A 22702-nucleotide genomic window follows, 5' to 3' on the forward strand; every position below is an offset into this window, starting at 1 on the left:
AAGTGGTAGAGGGAGACTGTCTTTGGAACAGTGATAGAGGTCAGGAAGAGGAATGTATAGTTGTGGGGTCAGACCTGAGAAATGTCCAATAGGATAAAAGTCACCCAGATAAGAAAGGCCTTGCAGGGAGTGGTGGTACAGACACTCCTAGATAGAGGTGTGTGGAACTGCTTTGATCGTATAATAAGTTTAATGTCATTTAAAAATAAGCCTGCAACCAACTTTTATTCGAAATGGCTCACGTCACAAAACACTTGAAACGAACTGCAGATGTTTCCTTTAAATCCCTAAAGGTGTCTATTTAGCATACATTGAACCAGCAGCTATAATATTGATATTAGTATTCCTGTTTCCACTGTGCAGTGCACCAGCCTTGTGTAGCCGCTCTGCCTCTCTTTTCTTGCGCGTGTCCCTCAGAATCGCTCACGTGATCTGGCATCAAAGCCGGCGTGTGCCGCAAATGGTGCATGAAAGCAGAACCGCCGCTGCCACACCTGCAGCGGTTACGATCATCGTCGCAGGTCATTTTCCCCATTCACCTTCCCACTTTACACCCCCACCCACACTCTCACGGCGCTCATGATCTGGTTATGAAATATGCACGATGATGCTCATCCCGCTTCCAGCGGTGCTCCAGCTGCGCGCCGCTCTTCCACTCCGCGTTTTAGCGGCCGCTGTCAGCCTGCTGTCAATGAACATCCAGCGCGTCCTCTCGGCTTTATTCTTCTACGTGTTTCCATTGCTCCGCCTCTTCCACCTCTCTCTCTCTCTCTCTCTCTGTCACACACACTCTCACACACACACACACACACACTCATACACACACTCATACACAGTACTCCCCCTCTCTCTCATTGCATCCATTTTTGTGCATTAAAGAAATCTCCAAGAATTACTAACCTGGAGGAAGGCGAGCTAAGCAGAGTGACGGAGGAGGGTTAAGGACCCCAGAGGCAGACAAATAAGGACGGACCGGGCATCTTTTATTCCAACATGCGAGTGAAACCCCTCTAAGGGATGGCAGCGATGGGTTAGACAGGATTTAACATGACTGCAAAATAAAAGGCAAGAGCTGTCTTTCTTTTTTTCTTCTTCCTAAGCCTGTTTATTTTTCTACTTTTTTAATCCCTGGATGGATGGAAGCTTGTGGTTGGAATACCTGAAGGTTGTAGCCTACAGCCTGTGCACTCTTGTTTCTTTTAAGGGCATCTGCTTCTTTCTAATCTTTAACTCGCTCTCAAATGCTGGCGTGTAAAATTGGCTTGAATATTCCCAGCTCGGTCAGCTGCAGCGTATTTGATAAGTTCACCGCGAGCATTGCACTAGCTGGGGATGAAGCCTGTAGTTCCTATTTTGACGCTTATTCGCACAGCACGCTGTAATAATGATAATAATGATAATAACAGTAATAATAGTAATGATGATAATAATGTTCATGATACCGCTAACCAAGATGTCATGCTGTCGGTAAGCCGCGGTGGCTTCTGCAAACCATACCAAACCAAACCGAACATTTAGCGGCTTTAACACTAAGAAAATAACGGTAAATAAATAAATAATAGCGGCCACGATGCTGCTGGTTGACGGTGACTTTCTCGTTTTTTAGCCACTGTGTGTAAAAGATGTCTGCTCCACACGGGCCCCGGGGCGGCCCTGGCCCTGCTGCTGCTACTCCCTCAGCGGCCGGCGCCATGCCGGAGATGCCGGACCTCAGCCACCTCACCGAGGAGGAGAGGAAGATCATCCTCGGCGTCATGGACCGACAGAAGAAGGAGGAAGCGAAGGAGCAGTCTATGCTAAAGTAAGCGGAGAGAAAGAGAGGGTGTTAACAGGCGGTGTCGGTGCTGTTTGGTGAATAAACCTTGTGTGTTGGTGGATTGTCATTAGACACAGCGTGTGTACATATCTCTGAGATACTGGTGGCCGTGTTGACTCTTGACTTCCAAGCTAGAACTTTTTGCTGTCGACCACTAGCGGATAGTAGGCTACCGGAGTGATTATTACAAGGTCCCCTTTGCCTGGCTGACGCTTCTTGACTCCCCCCCTTTTAGAGCCTTTCCTATATTATTCTACCAGCTTGGCATCAGTGCTGTAATGCAACATGAATTTCAGGCGCTTTCCTCCCACTTTGTTGTGGCTGTGGCTATAGCTGTAATGGGTTGGGTTTTAGCAGCGGCGCCCGCCATTTTCACGTAAAAAGCACGCCAAATAGCTTAACCTTTCCCCACGAACGTCATCGAGATTACACAATATGACACTGGAAAGATCATTTAAGGTGTCCTTTGTGGCAATGGCGCACGCTGGTGTGTGTTTGTGTGATTTCAACGTTAAAGTACCCCCCCTCCCACTCCTCTTGTGTACAGATGTCGCTCGGAGCTGTTTCAGCACCACGGCGCTGTCCACTGTAGGGTTTTAGCTTTTTTCTCCCTTTTTTTTTTTTTTTTAAGGTGGACTGGCGTATTTCCGCCATCATGGCTCTAAAACTATCACCGCCTGAGCCATAAATCTCGTTTATGGTGGAATATTACCCCCACTCGTCTTGACCTGTTATAAAGAAACACACTCTGCTGATGGACTGTTAATTAAAAAAATGGCTTTGAACCCATTGGGATTTTTAAGAGAGCAGGTTATAAATGTGGGCCTTAAATGTTTCCATCCTGTTGATTTTCTTGGGGTTTATCTTTTTCTTCAATGAAAAGCTGCACACACTTTTGGTGCTGCATGGTTTTTACTATTGTATTAGAATGCAGCATAAATATCCGATTGCAGTTTAGGTGTCAAATGGTTTTTTGTTTTGTTTTGTTTTGGGGTGGTGGGTGTGTGTGTGTGTGCCTGAGAGCTGCAGCAGGCTGACTGGTGTTCCATCCATCCTCTCAGCAGGTGCCAGTGACTTCAGTGTGAGGGATGTGTGGCACTATCACTGGGAGCTCTTTAGAAGGATTAGAGCTATTGTTTTTTCCCATCAAAGGGTAAATATTTGCAACATTCCTAATGGAGAGAAAGTTGTGCAATCCCTGCCCAGTGCTGCTGCATGATGAACATGACTCATGTACTCCAAGACACGGCTACCTCAGCCGCTGCGGTGCGTGCTGGGTGATTCATCCAGGCTTTTTCCGCCTTTCCTCCCCTTTCACTGTCTCCCCTCATCCTCCCTTACTCCCCAACAGCGGCATGTTTTTCCTATTTCTCTTTCTCCGGAGGTAAAGGGAGATTGTCAGCTTTAGTCACTCTTAGTCTGACAGTGATGTCAAAGCCTTGTGATGACTGAGCATGGGCAGAAGAGGCTGTTCTTTGCGACAGGCGTGACTGGCTGTCTCACCATAATGTTGGGTAACTTGATGCACGCCACACAGGCTGAATGGACACCAGATGTTGGGAGGTCAAAGAGGCCTTTGTTTGAGTTGCTTTGCATAAGAAGCACTCTGTGTTTTCTTTTCGGTTTTCCCCTTTCATGCCTTGGTTACTGTGTGTTTGTGTGTGTGTTTGTGTGTGTGTGTGTGTGTGTGTGTGTGCAGGTGTGTGTGTGTGTGTGTGGGGGGGGGGGTTACATCATGTACTGAATTACATGTGGCAAAAGAGGTGGATTTTACACTGAAGGGTGGCTGGCACTGTTTTGCTATCTATTGAGACTCCGATTTGACCGTCTGACTCCTCTGTGGCCTGATAGTAAAGTTTCCTTTCGTGCAACAGGATATTGGCTCAGTTTTAGAATGCCTCTCTATACATATGTGGTGACTCATCATGATTCATCAAAACAGTAGATCCCCACTTTCTTTACCTATGAATCACACAAGCAGAACATATCCCGGAGTAGCATTAATATGCTCAGCCCTGGCGTAGGTACAACCGCAGCGGATTAACTTGTCATTGGATGGTTCGTAGCATTTCCAGCAGTGTTGGAAACAAACACCTCCACGCCGCAACAACATCTAGCCCTGCCTGTGTGGCTCACGCATTTCTGCTGTCGCAGTCCTGGTCCGATCCCACAGCAGCTCTGATAGCTTTTCTGGAAAGTGGCAGCTTGAACATTGAAGTGTGTAATATAACAGAGGGAATCCTGCGAGGATGGAGGGATGGATAGAAGAGAGAAAGAGAGAGAAGCCTCCAGCTGCAGGGCCTGCCAACTTGCTGTCATCTCACTGGAGGTGCCACGGTGTGTGCGTGTGCTGAAAATGTGCTGCCCCAGTGAAAAGTGTATAAGGCAGCGGCATACGTATCTGTAGCTTATTTTCTTTCCCCAGAGGCTCATCAAAGTTGTAGCCTTTAAATCATATTTCAGTGCATAATTCTAACATGTCTACCTATAAAAGACAATTAAGCATATCTCCAGGGCCATTTGTTCCATTATGGAGAATCCTCTGGAGCTATCAACTATCCTAGCTTTCCATGGTTCAGTGAGCCCCTGAGCAGTACAGTAATGATGGCTATGGGACCCCCACTCATGTAGACACTCTGTTTCTTACAGCAAGGTATCAGCTGCCTATGATGGGTTACCCACAGAATGCCTGCAGCTCCACTTCTCCTTTCTCCCTCTTTTCTAGTCCTCTAGGCCTGCATGCTAGAGTGTGGGAAGAATAACTGTTTGAATAACTTCAGTGGCACAAGTCTCACCCCACCTACCTATCAGTGACATCAGCAAGCGCTGTCCTATTTAATTGTCTTTTCACTTTAAACACCACATAAGTAGCATCCCAGTAAATATGCCACTTTGTCCTCTTCTTTGCGACAGTGTTCACCCCGTGGATCAGGGGGTACTGTGCCATTTGTTCAGGGATCGCCTTTGACAGTGCTAATTATACTGTCTGCCTTGAAGGAGGGACTCCCACTGAGATGCAGCTATTCCGGGGCAGTGAGGTGTCTGCTGCTCTGCCATCTATTTGGGCTCCCCCCTGAATTTAATCGCACACAACAAAGTATGACCTATTTTCTGTATTTGGGAATACCTTTTTTTCTATATTAAGGTTATTTTTTAATTTTCATTTTATCTAAAAAGACCCCCACACTAGAAATTTAAGCATCATGTATCATAGCATAAATATAATCACTAAAGCTTTTAGTGTTTTTATGTAAACATGGAATGCAACAATTCCAAGCATTTAGAAAATCACATGTGAAAACAATGTCAGTGAATTTGCTGTGAAATAAAAAAACAAAACAAAATAAGCCACCATTGTAATATTGCACTTTCATTAACTCGCAAGACTAGTATTGTAAGAAAAGGATATCCAAAAATGCAGGGGTATCCTAACTGTTAGCCTCTAATGTGGGTTAAGATCTGAAACAACTGTATCCTACAGTTCCCCGAATGCAGCTTGATTGTATCCTTCTGCCATAAACCCACCATATACAATAAAAGGTCACTGATTTCAAGCCCCCAGTTTGTAATGTTGATTTTCCATTTCTAGTCTCAAAACCCAAGCAGGGTAATCCTAATGACATCATCACAGATGCTGGAAAACTCTCTCCAGAGACAAAGAGCACATTACACACATTACTTTCACAGGCTGACTACAGTCCTCCGTGATGGGTAAACTGTTCATCAGTTCCTTTTCACTTCTCTCTACGACGAGTCGCCTAAAAACACAGATTACACTTCTGGTTAGCATGCCTGTCAACAGCTATGATGGCTGGTGTTCCACATGAAGCGCATTGGCCTAAAATTAGCTTTGATTGATCATGTCCCATTTTCCGTTAACTCTTCCCTTGCTCTTACCTCCCCTACCCCCGACATACATGCACACTCAAAAACTTCCACCCCCTACCCCAGCCCTGGATCCTGGTCATTTATCTGATTGTGCCAGAGAGCTCAACATACCAGCTGGGGTCAGAGTTACTCGGAGGCCCTGTGTCCCTGGAGGCTATAGGATCTCAGGCCTCCTGAGGCTGCAGCAGTTGTGGAGTACTGTACTCACACACATTATACGGAGGTCTAAGCCTCTAAAATTCTTGTTCTACTCTTCAACTTAATACTTTTTCATTGAACAAATAATACCACGTGTTAGATTATGTTGGCAGCAGTAGTGATCTGAATTCAGGAAAAATATTAAAGCTTGTAATGTCTGCGAAACAAAATTTAAATGTAGAACAGCATCTTACAAAAATATACGAGGGGAGAAAATGACAGCTTTCATATTATAGGATGAGAAAAAGCCAGTGGTGTAAACTGTAAATCTGAGTGTTTCTATGTAATGTTGATGGTAAATTAATGAATTTCAATAAAGCAAATTTCAATTTGACAAATTAAAAAGAAAAGAAAAGATAGAGTCGTACTGTTGTGACATAAGATGAGGCAATGCTGATAAGCTTCCCACTGGACAGTTTACAGTACACTCCCTCTCTGTTTCTCTCTCTCTGTGTGTCTCTCTAGTCCCCCTTAGCTCACTCACCCATGCTTACTCGCCTTCCCATGCAGAGAGCAGATTCTGTCATGAGTCTCCCATCCCCCATCGCTTTTCCCCAAGGGAAAAAATAGAGAGAGAAAGTGGAAGAGAAGATGTCTTGACTCTGCAAAGCAGAGCACACGCCAAATGAATACATCATCATGCTAATTAAAGTATCTGTGTGTTTTGGTCATGGACAGTTGGTATATTTTAAGTAGTTTGGCTCAGTTTGATCTAATGTGACATGATTTACTGTATATAATACACTTTAAAACAATATGTTTACAAGTAGCTTGTAAGCCACTACAAGTGGGTGTAAAGCCACATATCTTCCTTATATATAAAAAAAAAGTATCATAATGTTAATGAACATTTAACTGATGCATATTAGCTCTGACACAATATTAGCCACTGATGTCTGTAAATGCTTTGTTTTTGTTTTTTTTCCGTCCTCTTCAAACGGCCCAGTACCAGCTTTCATTTTGAATATGCTCCCAGGATCTAAGAAATATACCTTTAAACATGACATGTGGAGTCATTTTAGTTGGTTAGACCAATCTCATTCCCAGCCTGTTTACCATTTGAATGCACTTAGTAGTAGCATTAGTTTACAAGATAAGGGTTGATTTTCTGAACATATGTAAAATATCAGAACCCAAGCAAGTTGTTTTTCTCACTGACATCTATCAGTTTGGAAAGCGTTATAAAGCCATTTCCAAGGCTTTGGCACTCCAGCCATCTGTTTGTGACCTCAAGCTGAAGTGCACCTGGGTTTTGCACCAGGACAATGACCCAAAACACACCAGCAAGTCCAAATCTGAATAGCTTAAGAAAAACAAAACGAAGACTTTGGAGTGGTATAGTTAAAGTCGTTACCTGAAACTGAAAGAGATGCTGTCGCATGACATGTGGAATGAAAGCCTGTGTATGCTCAAAAACCCTCCAATGTGGCTGAGTTACATCAATTCTACAAAGAGGAGTGAGACAAAATTTCTCCATAGTGCTGTAAAAGACTCATTTCCAGTGATCACAATTGCTTGATTGTAGTTGTTGCTGCCAAAGGTGGCCCAACTACTTATCACTTTTTCCACACAGGTCCATGTAGGTTTTGATGCCCCCCCCCCCTTAATAGTAAGCACCTTCATCTAGAAAGTGCATTGTGTATGTACTTGTGTTATCTTTGTCTATTATTTAAATCTGTTTGATGATCCAAAACATTTAAGTGTGACAAAGATAAATGTGACAAATATAGGAAATCAGGAAGTGTGGCAAAAACACTTTTTCACACCACTGTATATTTTGATATATTATGACTCTTGCTCCATCTGAATTTTTTTACTCAGCCAAATGCCAAATATTTAATATCCAAAAAGAGTTTTTCAGTAAGAGTCCTTCCTGGATCTGAATGGTTTTAGACCTAGGTACTCTTGGGATTGAATATATGTATATAAGAATTAAACTCAAAGACCTCCAAGGCACTCTATTTTATATGATTTCAAATACCTTAAGTCACATGGGATGGTGATATTACACCTAAAAAAAAATTCCAATGCGTGGATTGTTCCATTCTTCCGCCTTGGGTAAGACTGGAATATTCCACTGCTGTTGGACAGCACAAATGGAAGATTCCTGTTGGTGGAACACAATGACAAAAGAGCCACTGTTTCCATGAAGTCTCTCTAACCCTAACAAAGGCTTGTATGCCAAAATGTGGCATCTAATACAGACATTGTATTATTGTAAAAATTATTGTATTATTATAAAGAAAACGCCTCAGACTACTTCTAAGCTTAGTTTATTGTTGTTAGCTCAGTTTCGGTTTGCATGAAGTATAGATAAACATATCATGTTTTTAGCTGCTAAATTCCTTATTAAATTTGCCAACACGTGGCTAAATATCTCTGCGACCAGCATAATTCATGGAAGCCCTTAGACTGAATGCCACAAAACTGAGAAAGTGAGCTGATTTATAGTTCTCTGTGAATATAAGCCACATCCTTCACATTCAGTACATATCATACTATATGGACAAACGTACGGGGCCACACCTCTTCATCCTGAGGATGTTTTACCAGTCAGTGGTTGCAGGAGTACTATTCTATGCTGTGGTGTGCTGGGGGAGCAGCACAGCAAAGAGGGACTCATCCAGGCTGGAAAAACTAATCAGGAAGGCTGGCTCTGTGGTCGGCATGAAGCTGGACACTCTGGTGACAGTGGCAGAGAAAAGGACACTAAAGAAACTGCTGGACATTATGGACATTATGCTGGGCATCCTCTGCACACGGTCGTAAATAATCAGAGGAGCCTATTCAGCAACAGGTTGCTTCTCCCAAAGTCAAGAACCAATAGACTTAAAAACTCCTTTGTCCCACACGCCATCAAACTGTTTAACTCCTCGTTGGAGGAGAGAGGGAGGGGAAACAGGGGGAAAAAGCTGAGCTGTAGTGCTTTTTTTCCACTGTGCAATATTCACAATATTTTTTCTTATATTCGACTGTGCAATAATCACTGTGCAATAGACTCACTCAAATGTGAAATCCACTGGTATTCCTATTTATCCATATTATATATTCTGTATTTATATATATGTATATGTGTATATATGGTATATTTATGTTTATATCCTTGCTCTCATTGCCCTTTATTGCATCTGTAACATGCAACGTCTGTCGGTGCTGTGCGACTGGAAACTGAATTTGCCGGAGGAACCCACCCGAGGGATTAATAAAGTTTCATCTAATCTAATCTCTCTAATCTATCTTGGAATTCAGTTCCATTGCCACACTGTATAAAATATAGCATTTAGCAATGTAGTCCGAAGCCATGAAGGCAGTTTGTGAACGTTCTCCATCCGTCCTACCATTTTCTACCACTTACCTGGGTACGGGTTGCAAGGGCCCCAGTCTAAGCAGAGAAGCCCAGACTTCCCTCACCCTGGCCACACCGATTTGTTCCCGAGGCAGTCAAGATATAATCTCACCAGCGAATCCTGGGTCTGTCCCAGAGCCACCTCAATTGGCTCTTTTCAATGTGGAATGAGCAGCGGCTCTAGAATGACTGAGCTTCTCACCCTGTCTCTAAAGCAGAGCCCATCCACCCTTAGCCAAGCAGCTGCTGTAGTTGTAATGCATGCTTTTAGCCATAAAGTATGTTTTAACCTTTTTTTTTTTCACAATACAAATAAGAGCAGAACATCTGGGCAATCAAATGTTGCTAAAACACAAATAAAACATTCACGTGTAGCTATTTTCAGTTCAGGATTAAAATACATCTGCCAGTTATTTATAGCACTGGGAGCATGTCTGCAGGATTAACTACAGATAAACAAACATGTCACCTGATGTAATAGTGTGTAATGGCTCATAATATTTTTTGGTCTGTAATGTAGATCTGCTGGTGGGATCATTTTAGTCGCGTTCACAGGGATGTAATGTTTAAGAACTCTTTTGACAATGCTCTGTTGAGTCAATAACAGGGTTTGTAAAAGAAGAGAGAGCACACACGTGGATAGGCTAGAATGTGTTAGGAAAGCAGAAGAAAGGGCTGGGGAGGAAAGGAAGTGAGCAGGGACTAGGGGGGTGAGAGGGGAAAGGGAGAAGAGAACATCACAGAGAAAATGAGAGGAGAGACATTGACGTCTGCGATGCTATCAGGTCCCGTTGCTGATATGACAGCCTCAGTCTTCATTGACAGAGCAATCAGCCTGCCATCTCCCATAGCCTGCTATTCTCCTGTGTGGCACAGCACAGCACTGGGCTCCATTGTCTCTTAAGGCTTTGTTCAAAATAACATCTGCATTTGTCAGCATTGGTTTTATACTTTCTGGGATCTTATCCCTCAAGCAAAGTTTGAAGGGATTTTCCTGCCCCTGGCTGTGCAATCTAAAATGCCCTTGGTGAAACACGACTACAGGAAAATGTTTTAATAGGTTGTTGGAACTAGTACAAGCAATGCATATTAAATTGTTGCTACCCCAGCAAATGATGATTCCTCTGTACTTATTATAATATTATATGTGAAATAATAGTTAAGCAAAGCCTCAAGCAACTTTCATGTCTTATTTAATTAACTGTGTTTAAAAATTTCATTTCTATGGGTCCGATCACAAGAAGTTAGGTGGGCAGATAGACATAGCTCTGTTTGTATTGCAATTTTTATGTGACTGTGAGTCAGTGTGTCATTTTGTCTGTTAGAAAGTACTTGAAAGCGATCCTAGTGATCCTGGACTGAGCCAGAACAGAACCCAGCTACAGCTTCACTACTAGAACATCTGGCTTTTTTTATGTAAGCTTCCCAGCATGCTGTGCAAGACTAGCCTGAATGAGAGCAACACAATGAAACAGAAATGCAGCTATAAATGAATAGTAGTGTGGTAAAACAAAGAAAACGGAGAAAAAGAGATAAATAATGAATGCAAAAAAGGAACATCGGCCAAATAAGAACAAAGAGAGCAGAATCATGAAAGGGAAAGGCAGTGCGAAGCCGACACTTTATCACTTTTATTGCCCATCCCCCGTCCCCATCCACCATTATAAAGTCCGTTTTGGAAGAAGATATACAGCATTTGATCCTCTGAGGGAAGCCTAGCGTATCTGAACAACATATGTGCCTGCTATAGAATAGCTGGTAGCGTCAATGTTAAATGTATCTCTAAGGGTAGAGTGATGACACGCTTGAGATGAATTTATCATAACAACAATCTTTGCTACTGATTTCTCAAAATATGAATCTAAGGCTGTGGCACAGGAATTGAGCACTTACAGCTGTTAAATATAGTTCAGTGTTTGTACTGCTAACATCTATGTAGATGCTTTGTGAACAAGCAAGCAGGAGACAAACTGAAAGCAGGAGAGACAGTGACACCTGCATGGGAAAGTGAAGCCGCTGAATGGCCAGTTACTAAAGGTGGAACGTGGCACCAGGTCATCTCCAGCTGACTGCGTTCAAAGAGTGAGAACCTTCATGCTGTTAGTTGGACTATTAATAGTGGGGACACTCAGCTTTCCGCAGTGACCGGCATGCAGCCAAACATCCAAGAAACCCAGACAGCAAAGAAACAGAACCATCTCCAACAACCATAAAGACAAAGGAGCTTCTAACAAAGAATCATGTTAATTAACTGAGGAATTGATTAATTCATCTTCGTTCTTGACAAATAAGTGTCATTAACAGATCTGACAGCCATCTAATAAAACCAAAGTGACTTATTTTCATCAAAAGTCTTGATCCTCACAGATAGTTCTGTCATAGTCCTCTCAGATTCAAAAACATACTTATTTGCTTTGATAGCTGAAAAATCTCAAATACACCAACAAAAATGCTAACATTTCAGCCTTACAGCCTTAATCAGTTTCATGCTCTGATGAAAGCTAAATGAAGGTTACCCATCATCTCTGGGTATACAATGCTGGAGTAACATGATTTTGGTTAGGGTACTCTTCAGAGACTAAATACTCATTCAGTTGTTCTAATTCATAAGAAATAACAACAACTTCAGGAAGGAGTAAAATTATACTAGAAAAACGAAACTAGAAAAACTGAAATTTTACATATACCTAAGTGGGCTTACTTAGGTATATGTAAAAACGTTTGATATCGTTTTTAAAACTAAGCAGTTAAAAGTAGGCTAGTTTTATTCATGTCTGCTTCCACTTGCTATGCAAAGTCAAGCTAACTGTTAGCCTGACTTAGCGTCATACTAAGCAATATGGTATCAATGTTCCTCAAGCAACTCTTGACAAGTAAGGAAATAAGAGTATTTCCTGAAATCTTGAACAATGTTTTAATGATGATTTTGATCCAAAAATATATGAATCCTTTTCTCCTGTAGCCAGGTTGTGTTGGTTGAAGCAGAGTAGATTAGGGTGACCAACCGTCCTCTTTTCCCCCGGACATGTCCTCTTTTCACGTTCTGTCCGGGGCGTCCGGGGGGATTTTCATGATTGATAAAAATGTCCGGGTTTTACTATATTCCGGCAGAGGACCCATGTGTTTGAAGTCATCCCGAACTGCTGCTTTGTGAGCGCTTGTTCTGCACTCGCAGACGGGACAGTCAGCGTGCAGCAATGCGCCTAATGATGTTTAAAAGATCCCAAAGCGCAAGTCCATCTTTTCAGACGAACTGCAAAAGAAACTTCCCTCGTACCGATCCAGTACTGGTAATTTTTCTTATGCAGATGAGGCATTATTTCTGTACCATTATTTAATTCCAGAAGCTTTCAAGTTATTTTTTTGCACTTGTTGACTTGTAAAAGCCTATATGGCATTTTTTATTTCACAATTCATTTACTGCACAGAGGAGGTATCGTTTAAATATGTTCTTCATGACTGAGCCAAGTGTCCTCTTTTTTGGAAATCAAAATACGGTCACCCTAGAGTAGATACCACAAAGCCCTTTTCCTTCCCTCCGTTCATTTAGTTACTTTCTCAGTGGCAGACTATAATCTCACCATGGTGAGTTGTGGCATACAGAAAGGTCCACACGAAAACCTCTGTGCTAAATTGCTAACTCAGTCACAAAGCTTAACTAACATCCAGTTATACAATAGCATTAGCTTCAGTGAATGTTGCTAAGGAAGCTAAAACTTAATCCAAAAGTTTTAGCTTCCTTAGCAACAAAAGTGTGATCCAAAACACTTGTTGAAGTGTTTTAGATCAAGTTGAACATGTAAGCTCACAGTACAGGGTAAATAAGGCCCTTTTTTGTTAAATGCACAGGCAAAATATGCTTGATTTTTATGAAGAAATGCAAAAAAGACACAGACTGTTTTTGTCCTGGATGTTAAAATGAACCTGAACAGAAAAAAAGTAGCGGGTACAGACTTAAATTTCTAGATTTGGCTACTTTTTTCTTGTTTTTTTTTTCTCATTTGTTTTTAATCACTATCAACTCAAGTTAATGTTGAAATGGGGGGGAAAAAAGCACACAGTTAAATTGCTAATATCCAACCCCCGAGATGCTTGGTGTGTGAGCTAATGTATTTAGTAGCGGTAGTTTACACAGGCCGGTCTAATCTCTCTTTCTCCAACGTGATTGTGTGTCTCTCCACGTTATGCTCATTCAAGACTCAGCTAGTCAAAGCAGGTGCAAACTGGTGACTCAACCACGTGCGTGCAGCAGAGCCGGTCCTTCAAACACGCCTTTGTGTGGCAAAAAAAACAAAAAAAAACCAACCAAAAAACCTTATGGATCTAAGGTCCTTTAATACTGTGCCCAGAATACATTCTAAAAAATGGAAATACACATTTCTACTTCCTGCTTGCTCTCCATTTTAAATATATAGTATATATTGTTATGGTTATTGTTCTTCCATCATGAGTCAGGTTAGATATTATGTAATGCTACACAGCTTTACATGTACAGTGGATGCAGATGCTGCTGTAGGTAGCCGACTGACATAAATAAAGGAGGATAAAGAGCAATGCTTATGGTGATGTCACAAATACAGCCGCAGCTCTTATATAAGCCCACCATTTGAACACTGCACACAGGCACTACCATGTAACCTACAGTGGGATATATTGTACAGCATATAGGCCACCGCTCACTCTGCCTAGAGCTAATGGTGGCTTTAAAGACATTATCCCAAAGATTCAGTATCTGCCGTATTCAGCCTTGCTTGGTTTGTTGGGTGTGTACTATCAAAACTGAACATAAACAGTGACGAGGCCTGTCTCTCATCCCCATCGTCTGACACTGATCAGGACGGTGGTGGGCAGAAGGAGCTGATGTTGTGATCCCGGGATCATGCTCCGTCACTGAAGTCTGATGGAGGATCTCCCACTAATCCCTTAATATCTCCCATCCCACTGAGATACTGCCACCATCGCCATGATGATGCTGACGTGGCCTGGATGTGTAGCAGTGGATGATGGCGAAGGGAGAAGGGTCATTGCACAAACACAAAGAAATCCTTTTGCAAAATGTAAATGCAGCTCTCTGAAGCGACACCTCAAGAAACGGAGTGCAGGCATTTAAAGCCACTAGGCATCAGGTGATGAGGAGGGGGGCTGGGAGCTGTTTTTTTGTAGTTGGTGTACAGAGGCCGGTCCTTATCCTCGAGGGGGCGGATGCTTGAATAGTTGTTGCTTTAAATCTGTGCAGAGGCTGCTAATGCAAGGGAATCCTTTTGATTTGAGCTTTTACAGCAGCTAGACTCAAACACTTCATTCTGCACCATCAGACAGATGTTGACAGCCACCAAGTCCAAGTTAATTCAAGTCATACGGTGTCGTGGTGACATCTGTTCATTTGAATGAGCATGCTAGTCTTTTAGACTGTGTGTAGTGTATGCAATATATAAAACATGATCCATGGTGTGGGACTTCATATGGCGTCTACGGGTGTAACCTGTGTGCGGAAAGGTGATCTCAGCAGGCTCAGTGCTTGTCTGTCTGGGTACACTGCTTGCAGTTTAGTTAAACAAGCTAATAGTGATGTGCTATAGTGATGAATTGTGACAGGAAGGAGTAGAGCAGGCTTGGCCAACAATAGGCGGGGTATCTATTACCTCTCTATTGTTAGCCATGGCTGGGCTATTATTAAAGACATTAGACAGCTGACTGCAGTTTCAGTACAGACCACAACAACACTGTCGAGAGGCTGTTGTATCTGTTTAAAGATGGGGGCTGATGGGAGGTTTGTTGAGAGGAAGGTTTGGATAGTGGCATGTGTCAGAGAATGTGATCATAATCATCACCACTCTACCCTCACCATGGACATGAGGAGAAAAGGCTGAAACTAGGTTTTTGCTGATTATGAGACTGGAAATAATACGGGGGGATGGAGAAACGGCATTGGTGCTTGAGAAGTGTTCTTGATGCTTCACTGTTTATGGTACGTGGGAAGGGACGAAGGAAGGCATGAAGCTGCCTTCAGCTGTGTTTGTCTAGAGACTGAGTTAAAACGCAGGGGGGTGGTGACCCAGCCACGGTGGGGCTGAGGCTAAAGTTCTAGAGCATTCCCAGTGGAGCTGTTGAGCCTCGCATATAACAGGAGTTGTGACGTTAGCTAGGGACAATGTCAGCTGCCAAGAAAGTGCTGATCACAGCCATTATGAAATGTATCTCTGTCAGGATGAATAAAGTGGGCTGACAGGAGACGCAGCTAAGCGTACACATACAGTGAAAGACGCGGTTGTACACACACCCATTATTAAAGCAAATACGCTCATATACTGTGTGCAAAAACACAAACACGGTCCGTCACTGCCTCTGACTAAATGCTTCTCGTACTGTTTATACATGATTCGCTGTATGGTGAAGTTGCTGTATTAAAATGACATATGGATATTGTACATATGCTTCCTGTAAGCTTTTGCATAGAAATATACTTGTGAATGTGTGGGCTGCTGGGTGATTAGCTGACTCTTTGCCACTTGGAAATCTCTCAGGAAGAGAGATATGGAGCAGCTCAATTGAATCCTGGCAGGTAATCTAAGGAAACAGATGGATTTTAGTTATATTTGGCAGCAGATTAGCCACTTCCCCGTTGCTCAGAAAAAAAACCTGCTGTTGCCAACTCCTGTTTGACAATCTGAATATTAGTTCTTGGTCAGGAGGTCTGGCTTGCGCACTGTTAAATTGCCTATTCTGATGAGTGCGCCCCGTGGATTCAGTCCTATCTTTGCTTTCTAAGGCCCAGCTGTGGTAGCTGGCCAACCCCTTCCACACCGAGGCGCTTGCCCTCACGCCGTTCCCCCTGCCCTGCCTATCGCGCCTTGCCAGTGCCCCGTGCCAGAGGAAGTTATCAGCACTTCATCCCCTGCCCCTAATCCTCTACGAGATGGAGAGAAAGTGTTAAGTAGCCCTTCTCCTGGCATTTACTGGAGAGGTAGAATGTAAAAAAAAAAAAACGTGTCTCAAGATCTAATCACCCATCTTTAAATGAGCAGCTATTTTTAGCCCCCTCTCTCTCTTTGTTTAAGATTTGGTAATGTACAGCAGAGGGGAAAGTACAGTAACACAGTCTTAAAGTTACAGTAATTGTTTTAAGGTGATTTAACAGAGAAAAGAATGTTATACTCATAAATATACAGTGTTTAGTGTGTAATTATATCTTCCAGCAAATGCATGAATTCTCATAAACTTAGTGCATTAAGAGTTTGAAGGAGCGGCGCCAGCTATGTTGCCCCGCCATGTTGAATACAGTAGTGGAGATGGACATCGCCATTTCGCCTAATCACATTTTATGTATGTGGCGAGAGACTGCCCATATAAGTAGTCCACCTTATAATTTAGTCTTTCTTAATATGTCTTTCTCCTCCACCTCTTCATCTGCCTCCTCCGCCAGTGTGCTCTCTTCCCTTACATCCACCTCATCCTCTTCATTCTCACCTCAAGCCTCATCTCCTGAACTGAAGTCAGGGCTCTTCAACGTGGATAAACATGCTTATTTATTCTCAGTATTATCACAATTACTTGTTGTCAGCAGATTAGATATGTTTCCCTCCCATCTTCGGACAGCTGACCAACTAAACGCAACAACAGCAGGTTATAAGCTAATATTACACCAGCTAATGTTAGGCCGCAAGTGTCCTAAAAGTCACGCTTTCCCTCTGATGAAGAGTTTGATAATATTCTCACATTGTATAAGAGTTTACTCTCTAAGTGTCTGTGTCCAACAATGTTAGACTTTAAAGATGTTTCGCTAACACCAGATAACAGCAGCTTACAGCGGCTAAAAACAGCTAAGAGAGGCTAAGAGAGGCAAAAACAGCAGGGCTTATAGAAAAATTCAGGATATCCTCAACAACTCACCTCAGTATCGCTGACATCAGACAGAAGTGAGAGTCACTGACTCATCAAATGAGTAGACATGGACAACCCGAATATTGACAGCTGAGGTAAATAGTGGACTGTCAGCCTACACCCACTACAGATAAGCAGTTGGCCACAGTAGTTTCCCCTAAAGTGACCCCTGAAGCCAGGAAGGAAACAGAATAAGCACCAGTTTTTCAGGGTTTTTAGTGTAGTGGGGATAGCCTTATTGTTTATGAACTCCTATTGTTTTGTTTAAGAGTTAACAAAAAGTCTAAAAAAGCTAAATGATCATTAGACTAATTAGAGATTAGAGCACTCAGAGCACTTTGACAAATGTAATCCATCTATTGCTCCCCACATGAACTCTTTACTGTGTCTCAATTGCAGGCAAGTTTAAGGGATTATTATTAAATAGACACTGTTGGCATATACCACGTGGCAAGTTGTATCATACAGTAAATAAGCCCAGAGTAAAATTCTGCTGGGCCACAGTCTCCGATGAAAGTTTTCTCTAACGGTTAGTTGCCTGTGAGTGATTTCAGACAGACATTAACCTCATCTCCTGGCAGGACTGACTGACCGGGATGTGTTAATGATATATGTAGTTTGTATTTACTCACAGAGCCAGATTACTCCCTTATGATCCAATTATCACTCAGTCTGTAGTGGACTCAAAAGGCCTGTGGGGTCATTGCTTAGCCATGAGATCCTCTATCACAGATTTTCTGCTCCAGTGTTGTAGCCAAGGCCTTATATGACCCTCTGCTTAAAATCTGTCACCCACAGCGGGATGCCAATATTCTGTTCTCAAACCATTTAAGGGGACATCTGTAATATTTCATTGCAGAGTATCTTCTCAGACACACAGTCAGTCAGTTCTGAGTGCAAAGGATCCCAATCAAGTGAACGTGCTGATGCATGTGGATCTAAACGCACAGTAGAGGTGCTTTTGTCACGATCTGCAATAGATATTTAGTGATGAGCAGGCTTGTTGTGTTCTGCTTGTGGTAATCTCGGCCCTGTCAGTCTGTCCCTGAGGAGGACACTGCCCAGTACACCTCATCATAACCCTGCTGCTCTGCTGCTGTTCTGTCAATATGTAACTGAGTTTCTACTCAAAGAAAGTCAACTGAGAGTTATCTTCTAAAACTGCACGACATGTGCTGTGAGTTGCAGCCAGTGTTGGGGAGTAACGGAATACATGTACCGCCGTTACGTATTTAAAATACAAAATATGAATAACTGTATTTCGTTACAGTTACCGTTTAAAAAGGTGGTATTTAGAATACAGTTACTTTGTTGAAATAAATGGATTACACGGCGGTACTTCCCTGTTTCATATTGTGGCGGGTCAGGACTGTTTGGGTTTTGTTTGACAGCTACGTTCTGTTGTTCCAGGCGGCAGCGTTACGGTTGCCATGGTTACAGGGTGACGCCCTCTCTCTGCGTGTTTCCTGGGTGAGAGAGGCCTTTTTGTTGTTGTTGTTGTGCTAAGCTAATAGGCAGAGTGCTACCGGTATAGCTCTAAAGAATGTAGCATCATAGGCAGTGTAATCCGTGCTGCAGGGAGAATGGACTGCCATACACGTTATGTGTCTGTGAGCGAGGGAGGGAGAAAAGGGAAAAGTACTAGCTGTCATCAAGCAAAACGGGAGCTGGAAGCATGTAAATATAATAATAACCACTATAATAACCACTGCAGCCAAGAAGAGTGCCCGACGAGCCCAGTTGTAAGTACGCTATTAAGACTCGACTGTACACTGTGTTCCTGTTTTCCTCCAAAAACAATAAGTTCCCCTCTCTGTCTCTCGCTAGCAAAGTTGACCCAGACAACAAAGTAAAGCTAGTTTTCGGCTACTAGCCGTATTAGCCAGAGGTCCCTTTACTACGGTTCGGAGCCGCGGACCTTCAGTAACAGTAATAAATCACAGCAATAGTACATTCATGTAGTTGTAAACAGCATGATAATATATTAAGTAATCCAAAGTATTCAGAATACGTTACTCTCATTGAGTAACGTAACGGAATACGTTACAGAATACATTTTGAGACATGTATTCTGTATTCTGTAATGGAATACATTTTAAAAGTAACCTTCCCAACACTGGCTGCAGCTTATTTAGAATCAGTGAATTGTACACTATGCTTCTACTGGTCTTGTTTCCTTGTTTTTTAAAAATACTTTCTCATGGCAACTTAGACTGGGCTGTGTGAAAATATCGATTAAGGTTAGTTAAATAGTGTGCCATCCTGCTTGTTTCCTGGTTTCTGTTTCTTTGTTGCATGCACATTAGCTGTTGGTGAACCTGCTGTGGTGCAAGTTGTTACTGCATTGTCCAGCGCTGATTCAGGGCTTGTTGCGCAGCCGTCGTATCAGTAATTTTGTCTTAACACAGCTGCGACACAGAAGCAGCAGTTTGAAGATTGCACTGTTTAAGTCGAGGTCTAGTTATGCATGTGACTCCTCTCTCTGGTATATCAGAGATGCATCAACCCAGATCTCTCAAGGATCTCACCTCCCTATGAGTCAGATTTAGAATGAAGCTGATGCAGCCTACTTTTTCTTGGCTGGTGTTAAAAGTGTGTTCATCATTTCCTGTATAGATCTCTTTTTTAAAACATAAAAGTAATTCACAGCAACAAGTCCAAACTCATCAGCTACACAATGAAATGAAAACGTCTTTCAAGCGTACTTATAAAATTCAAAGAGAATCTATTTGTTTGGCTTCAGTAGGTCTGTAGTAGTTATCATCTTTGGTAATATTTTTGAATGGCCTCACAGAGCCAATACATTATTATTTTTGTCCAAGACATAAAAATACATTTATTTTGCAGTGATTCAATAAACAAAAAAATGAGCTAAAAGACAAAATAATAATAATAATAATAATAATAATAATAATAATAATAATAATCAGCTAATTGTTTCTAGAGCCTGACACATTTATTTGCTGTTTGTGGATATATCTACATTACATGTATTGATGTTGCATACTTTGTCCACAAGAGGGCGTTTTTGAACTTCCGTGTTTGGGATGCCACAAGCATAAAAACTGATCGAGTGAAATTGGGCGTAAACAAGTAAATAAAGAGCTACACATAAAAAATGTTGGAGAAATCCCATGTTTCCTGTATCTGAAAGGAAACAAATATCATCTGATATGTCATAATTTCACCAAATGTCAGTAAAGCTACTTTCAGCTGCTCCCTTGACACACGGATGCCTTTCCAGACATAAAGGAGATTTGTGTTCCAGCTGGAATTAAATAATCAACCTTTTGCTTGCCAAGTAAATCTGTTAACCACTACACTATTGGAAGCACGAAATAAACACAAAAATATCAGTACTCCACTGGTCAGGCTGTAATTGTTTCAGAGCTAACTCCTTCAGCTGATTGTCTGGCCTTCATTGAAGGGTGTTTACAAGATCTTTGAAAGTGTTGTGGCACGGAGGAGACCAAGTGCAGAGTGCAGAAAACAGTTTCTGCGCTGTGCAGCCCTGTGATGTAATATAGATGAAAAGTGACACTGCAGAGCCTGAAAAGTTTTAGGTGTTTTCTGAAAGAATCATTTCAATGCTTTGCCTAAGTAAAAGTTTTAGCATCAAAACATATTTAAAATGAAAGACACAATGGCCCCTTTCTGAGTCATATATGTTACATTTTTGAATCAGAATTACTGAGAGATTAATGTGTGTATTATATACTGCCAGGCAGCTTTTTATTTAATAATAAAGAATGGTAAAATATGCTGAAAAAGTAAAAATTTAAAAAAAAGTAGAAGCAGAAAGCAGTAAAACAAGAAATCTTAAAGTTCATATACATTCAGACTGCAATTCAGTAAAGCACTAGAGTAAATGTACTCTGTTAGAGTCCATCATTGGTCACATCCACACTCGCTGCAGTGGTTTTGGCATTTTAAGATTAACGATCTGGGAGCATCGGGCAAGATGGGCACTGCCCCATCCTCAATCTGAATACACATTCAGTAATTTGTAACTAGACAGGGATCCAGCACCTCTGTGGATGGCTGCTAGTTCTATGTGTTGCTGTTTTCTAACACAGCAGTTAAGTCCACATGGTATGAAAATAAGATGATTGTGCTCTAATAAAATCCCAGGAAGTTATCTCTTAGAAGCTTATGCAGCACATCTGTCCACTAGAGAGCAGTGCAGCATCAGTCATTGTGACTCAAAGCCACTGAGAAAAAGCGGAAACTGAAATCCAGGAGCAAATAAGAGTAAAGATAACAGCAGGATGTGACTTTTTAAAACTCCCGCACAAACTTGCTCTAAACTCTGTACCATTTGTGTCTTTCATCTGTCTTTTATGTCTTGCGATGGTCTCATGTGATTGCAGAGAGCAGGTTAAACAGACAGAAAACAGGAGACTGCATCTGGCCTGGAGGCCTCCGCAGCAGCCAGGATCCCGAATACGTCACTTGTGACATTTTACACTCAGTCATTTCACTGCCCCATGTCAAATAATACACAGAGCACTCACTCACACACACACGCACACATGTTGATACGGTGTGCATAAATGCATAGTCGGATGCGCTCTCTCTCCTTGCTCTCTCTCTCTCTCTCTCTCACACACACACACACACACACACACACACACAGCGCCCGGCAGCTGTCCAGGCAGGCAGGCAGGCAGCAGGCTCGATCAGATAAATATGAGGCTTGTAATGCGACCACAGAGACGGTGCTGATGGGATCAATAAGGAACGGCGCTGCAGGTCATCGGGAGAACACAGCGAGAGGATAAATATGGACTGGCTCATCGGAAAACAGAGCAGCGAGACTGATGGGTACACAGGACTATATCTTTTCTCGTGTGTTCTCTCACCCGTCCGACACAGATCAGATGGACAGATCTCTCACTTTTGCTGTGCTCTACCTCTCGCTAAACCAGACTGTTGTGAGGCTTCAGTGCTCCGTTCTGATGCTCTGTGTGACTCTGCTTTAGCCTCAGCATCTTTTTGGCAGTTTGAGTTTGTATGTGAAGTATGGGATGTTAAAATGATGGGGTATTCTCAAATATGGCTTAACAGGCTTAATGTGTCATTACTAGGCTTCTATGGGCTGCCACTAATAAGGGGTAAAGTAAGGGGTACGGCTACTATTTTTAGTTGGGACTGTTTCAGAGGTTATTTAACACGTTAAACTTGAAGGTGGGCAGCCTTGCTTTAAAACAAGAAGATTTGTTTGAATCCACTAGCCAGCATCTGCGTAGGGCTTGCATGCTCTCCCCAGTTATTCTGGCTTTCTGCCACTGTCCAAAGACATGCATGTTAGGTTAAGTGGTGAATCTAAATTGGCCGTAGGTGAGAGCATGAATGCTCATGTCTATGTGCTAGCCCTGCAATGGACTGGCGACTAATACCTGGGCAACTTGCCTCTTGCCCTATGACAGTTGGGATGATGGGATGAAGCAGACAAAACTGGATGCATGAAATCTAAATGTTTTTGGGATTTGGACAAAAATAGTTATATGGGCATATTGCCTTAGGTCCTGGTCATTTTATTAGCAATTAATTAAAAAAAAAAAATAGGTGAA

At 42.3% G+C, this 22702-nt stretch overlaps 1 protein-coding gene across 1 annotated transcript in view; it reads left to right on the forward strand.

Moving 5' to 3' along the window:
- The first annotated feature begins 686 nt into the window (after nt 1-686).
- rims2a (regulating synaptic membrane exocytosis 2a) overlaps nt 687-22702 on the forward strand; it is a 147983-nt gene continuing 125967 nt past the window's right edge. The window contains 2 exon segments of the mRNA XM_085178578.1: nt 687-1065; nt 1607-1801. Of these exon segments, the coding sequence (XP_085034704.1) occupies nt 1623-1801 (179 nt within the window). The 5' untranslated portion in view covers nt 687-1065; nt 1607-1622.

This window comes from Neolamprologus multifasciatus, chromosome 11, assembly GCF_963576455.1.
Source record: "Neolamprologus multifasciatus chromosome 11, fNeoMul1.2, whole genome shotgun sequence".
Lineage (NCBI taxonomy): Eukaryota > Metazoa > Chordata > Actinopteri > Cichliformes > Cichlidae > Neolamprologus > Neolamprologus multifasciatus.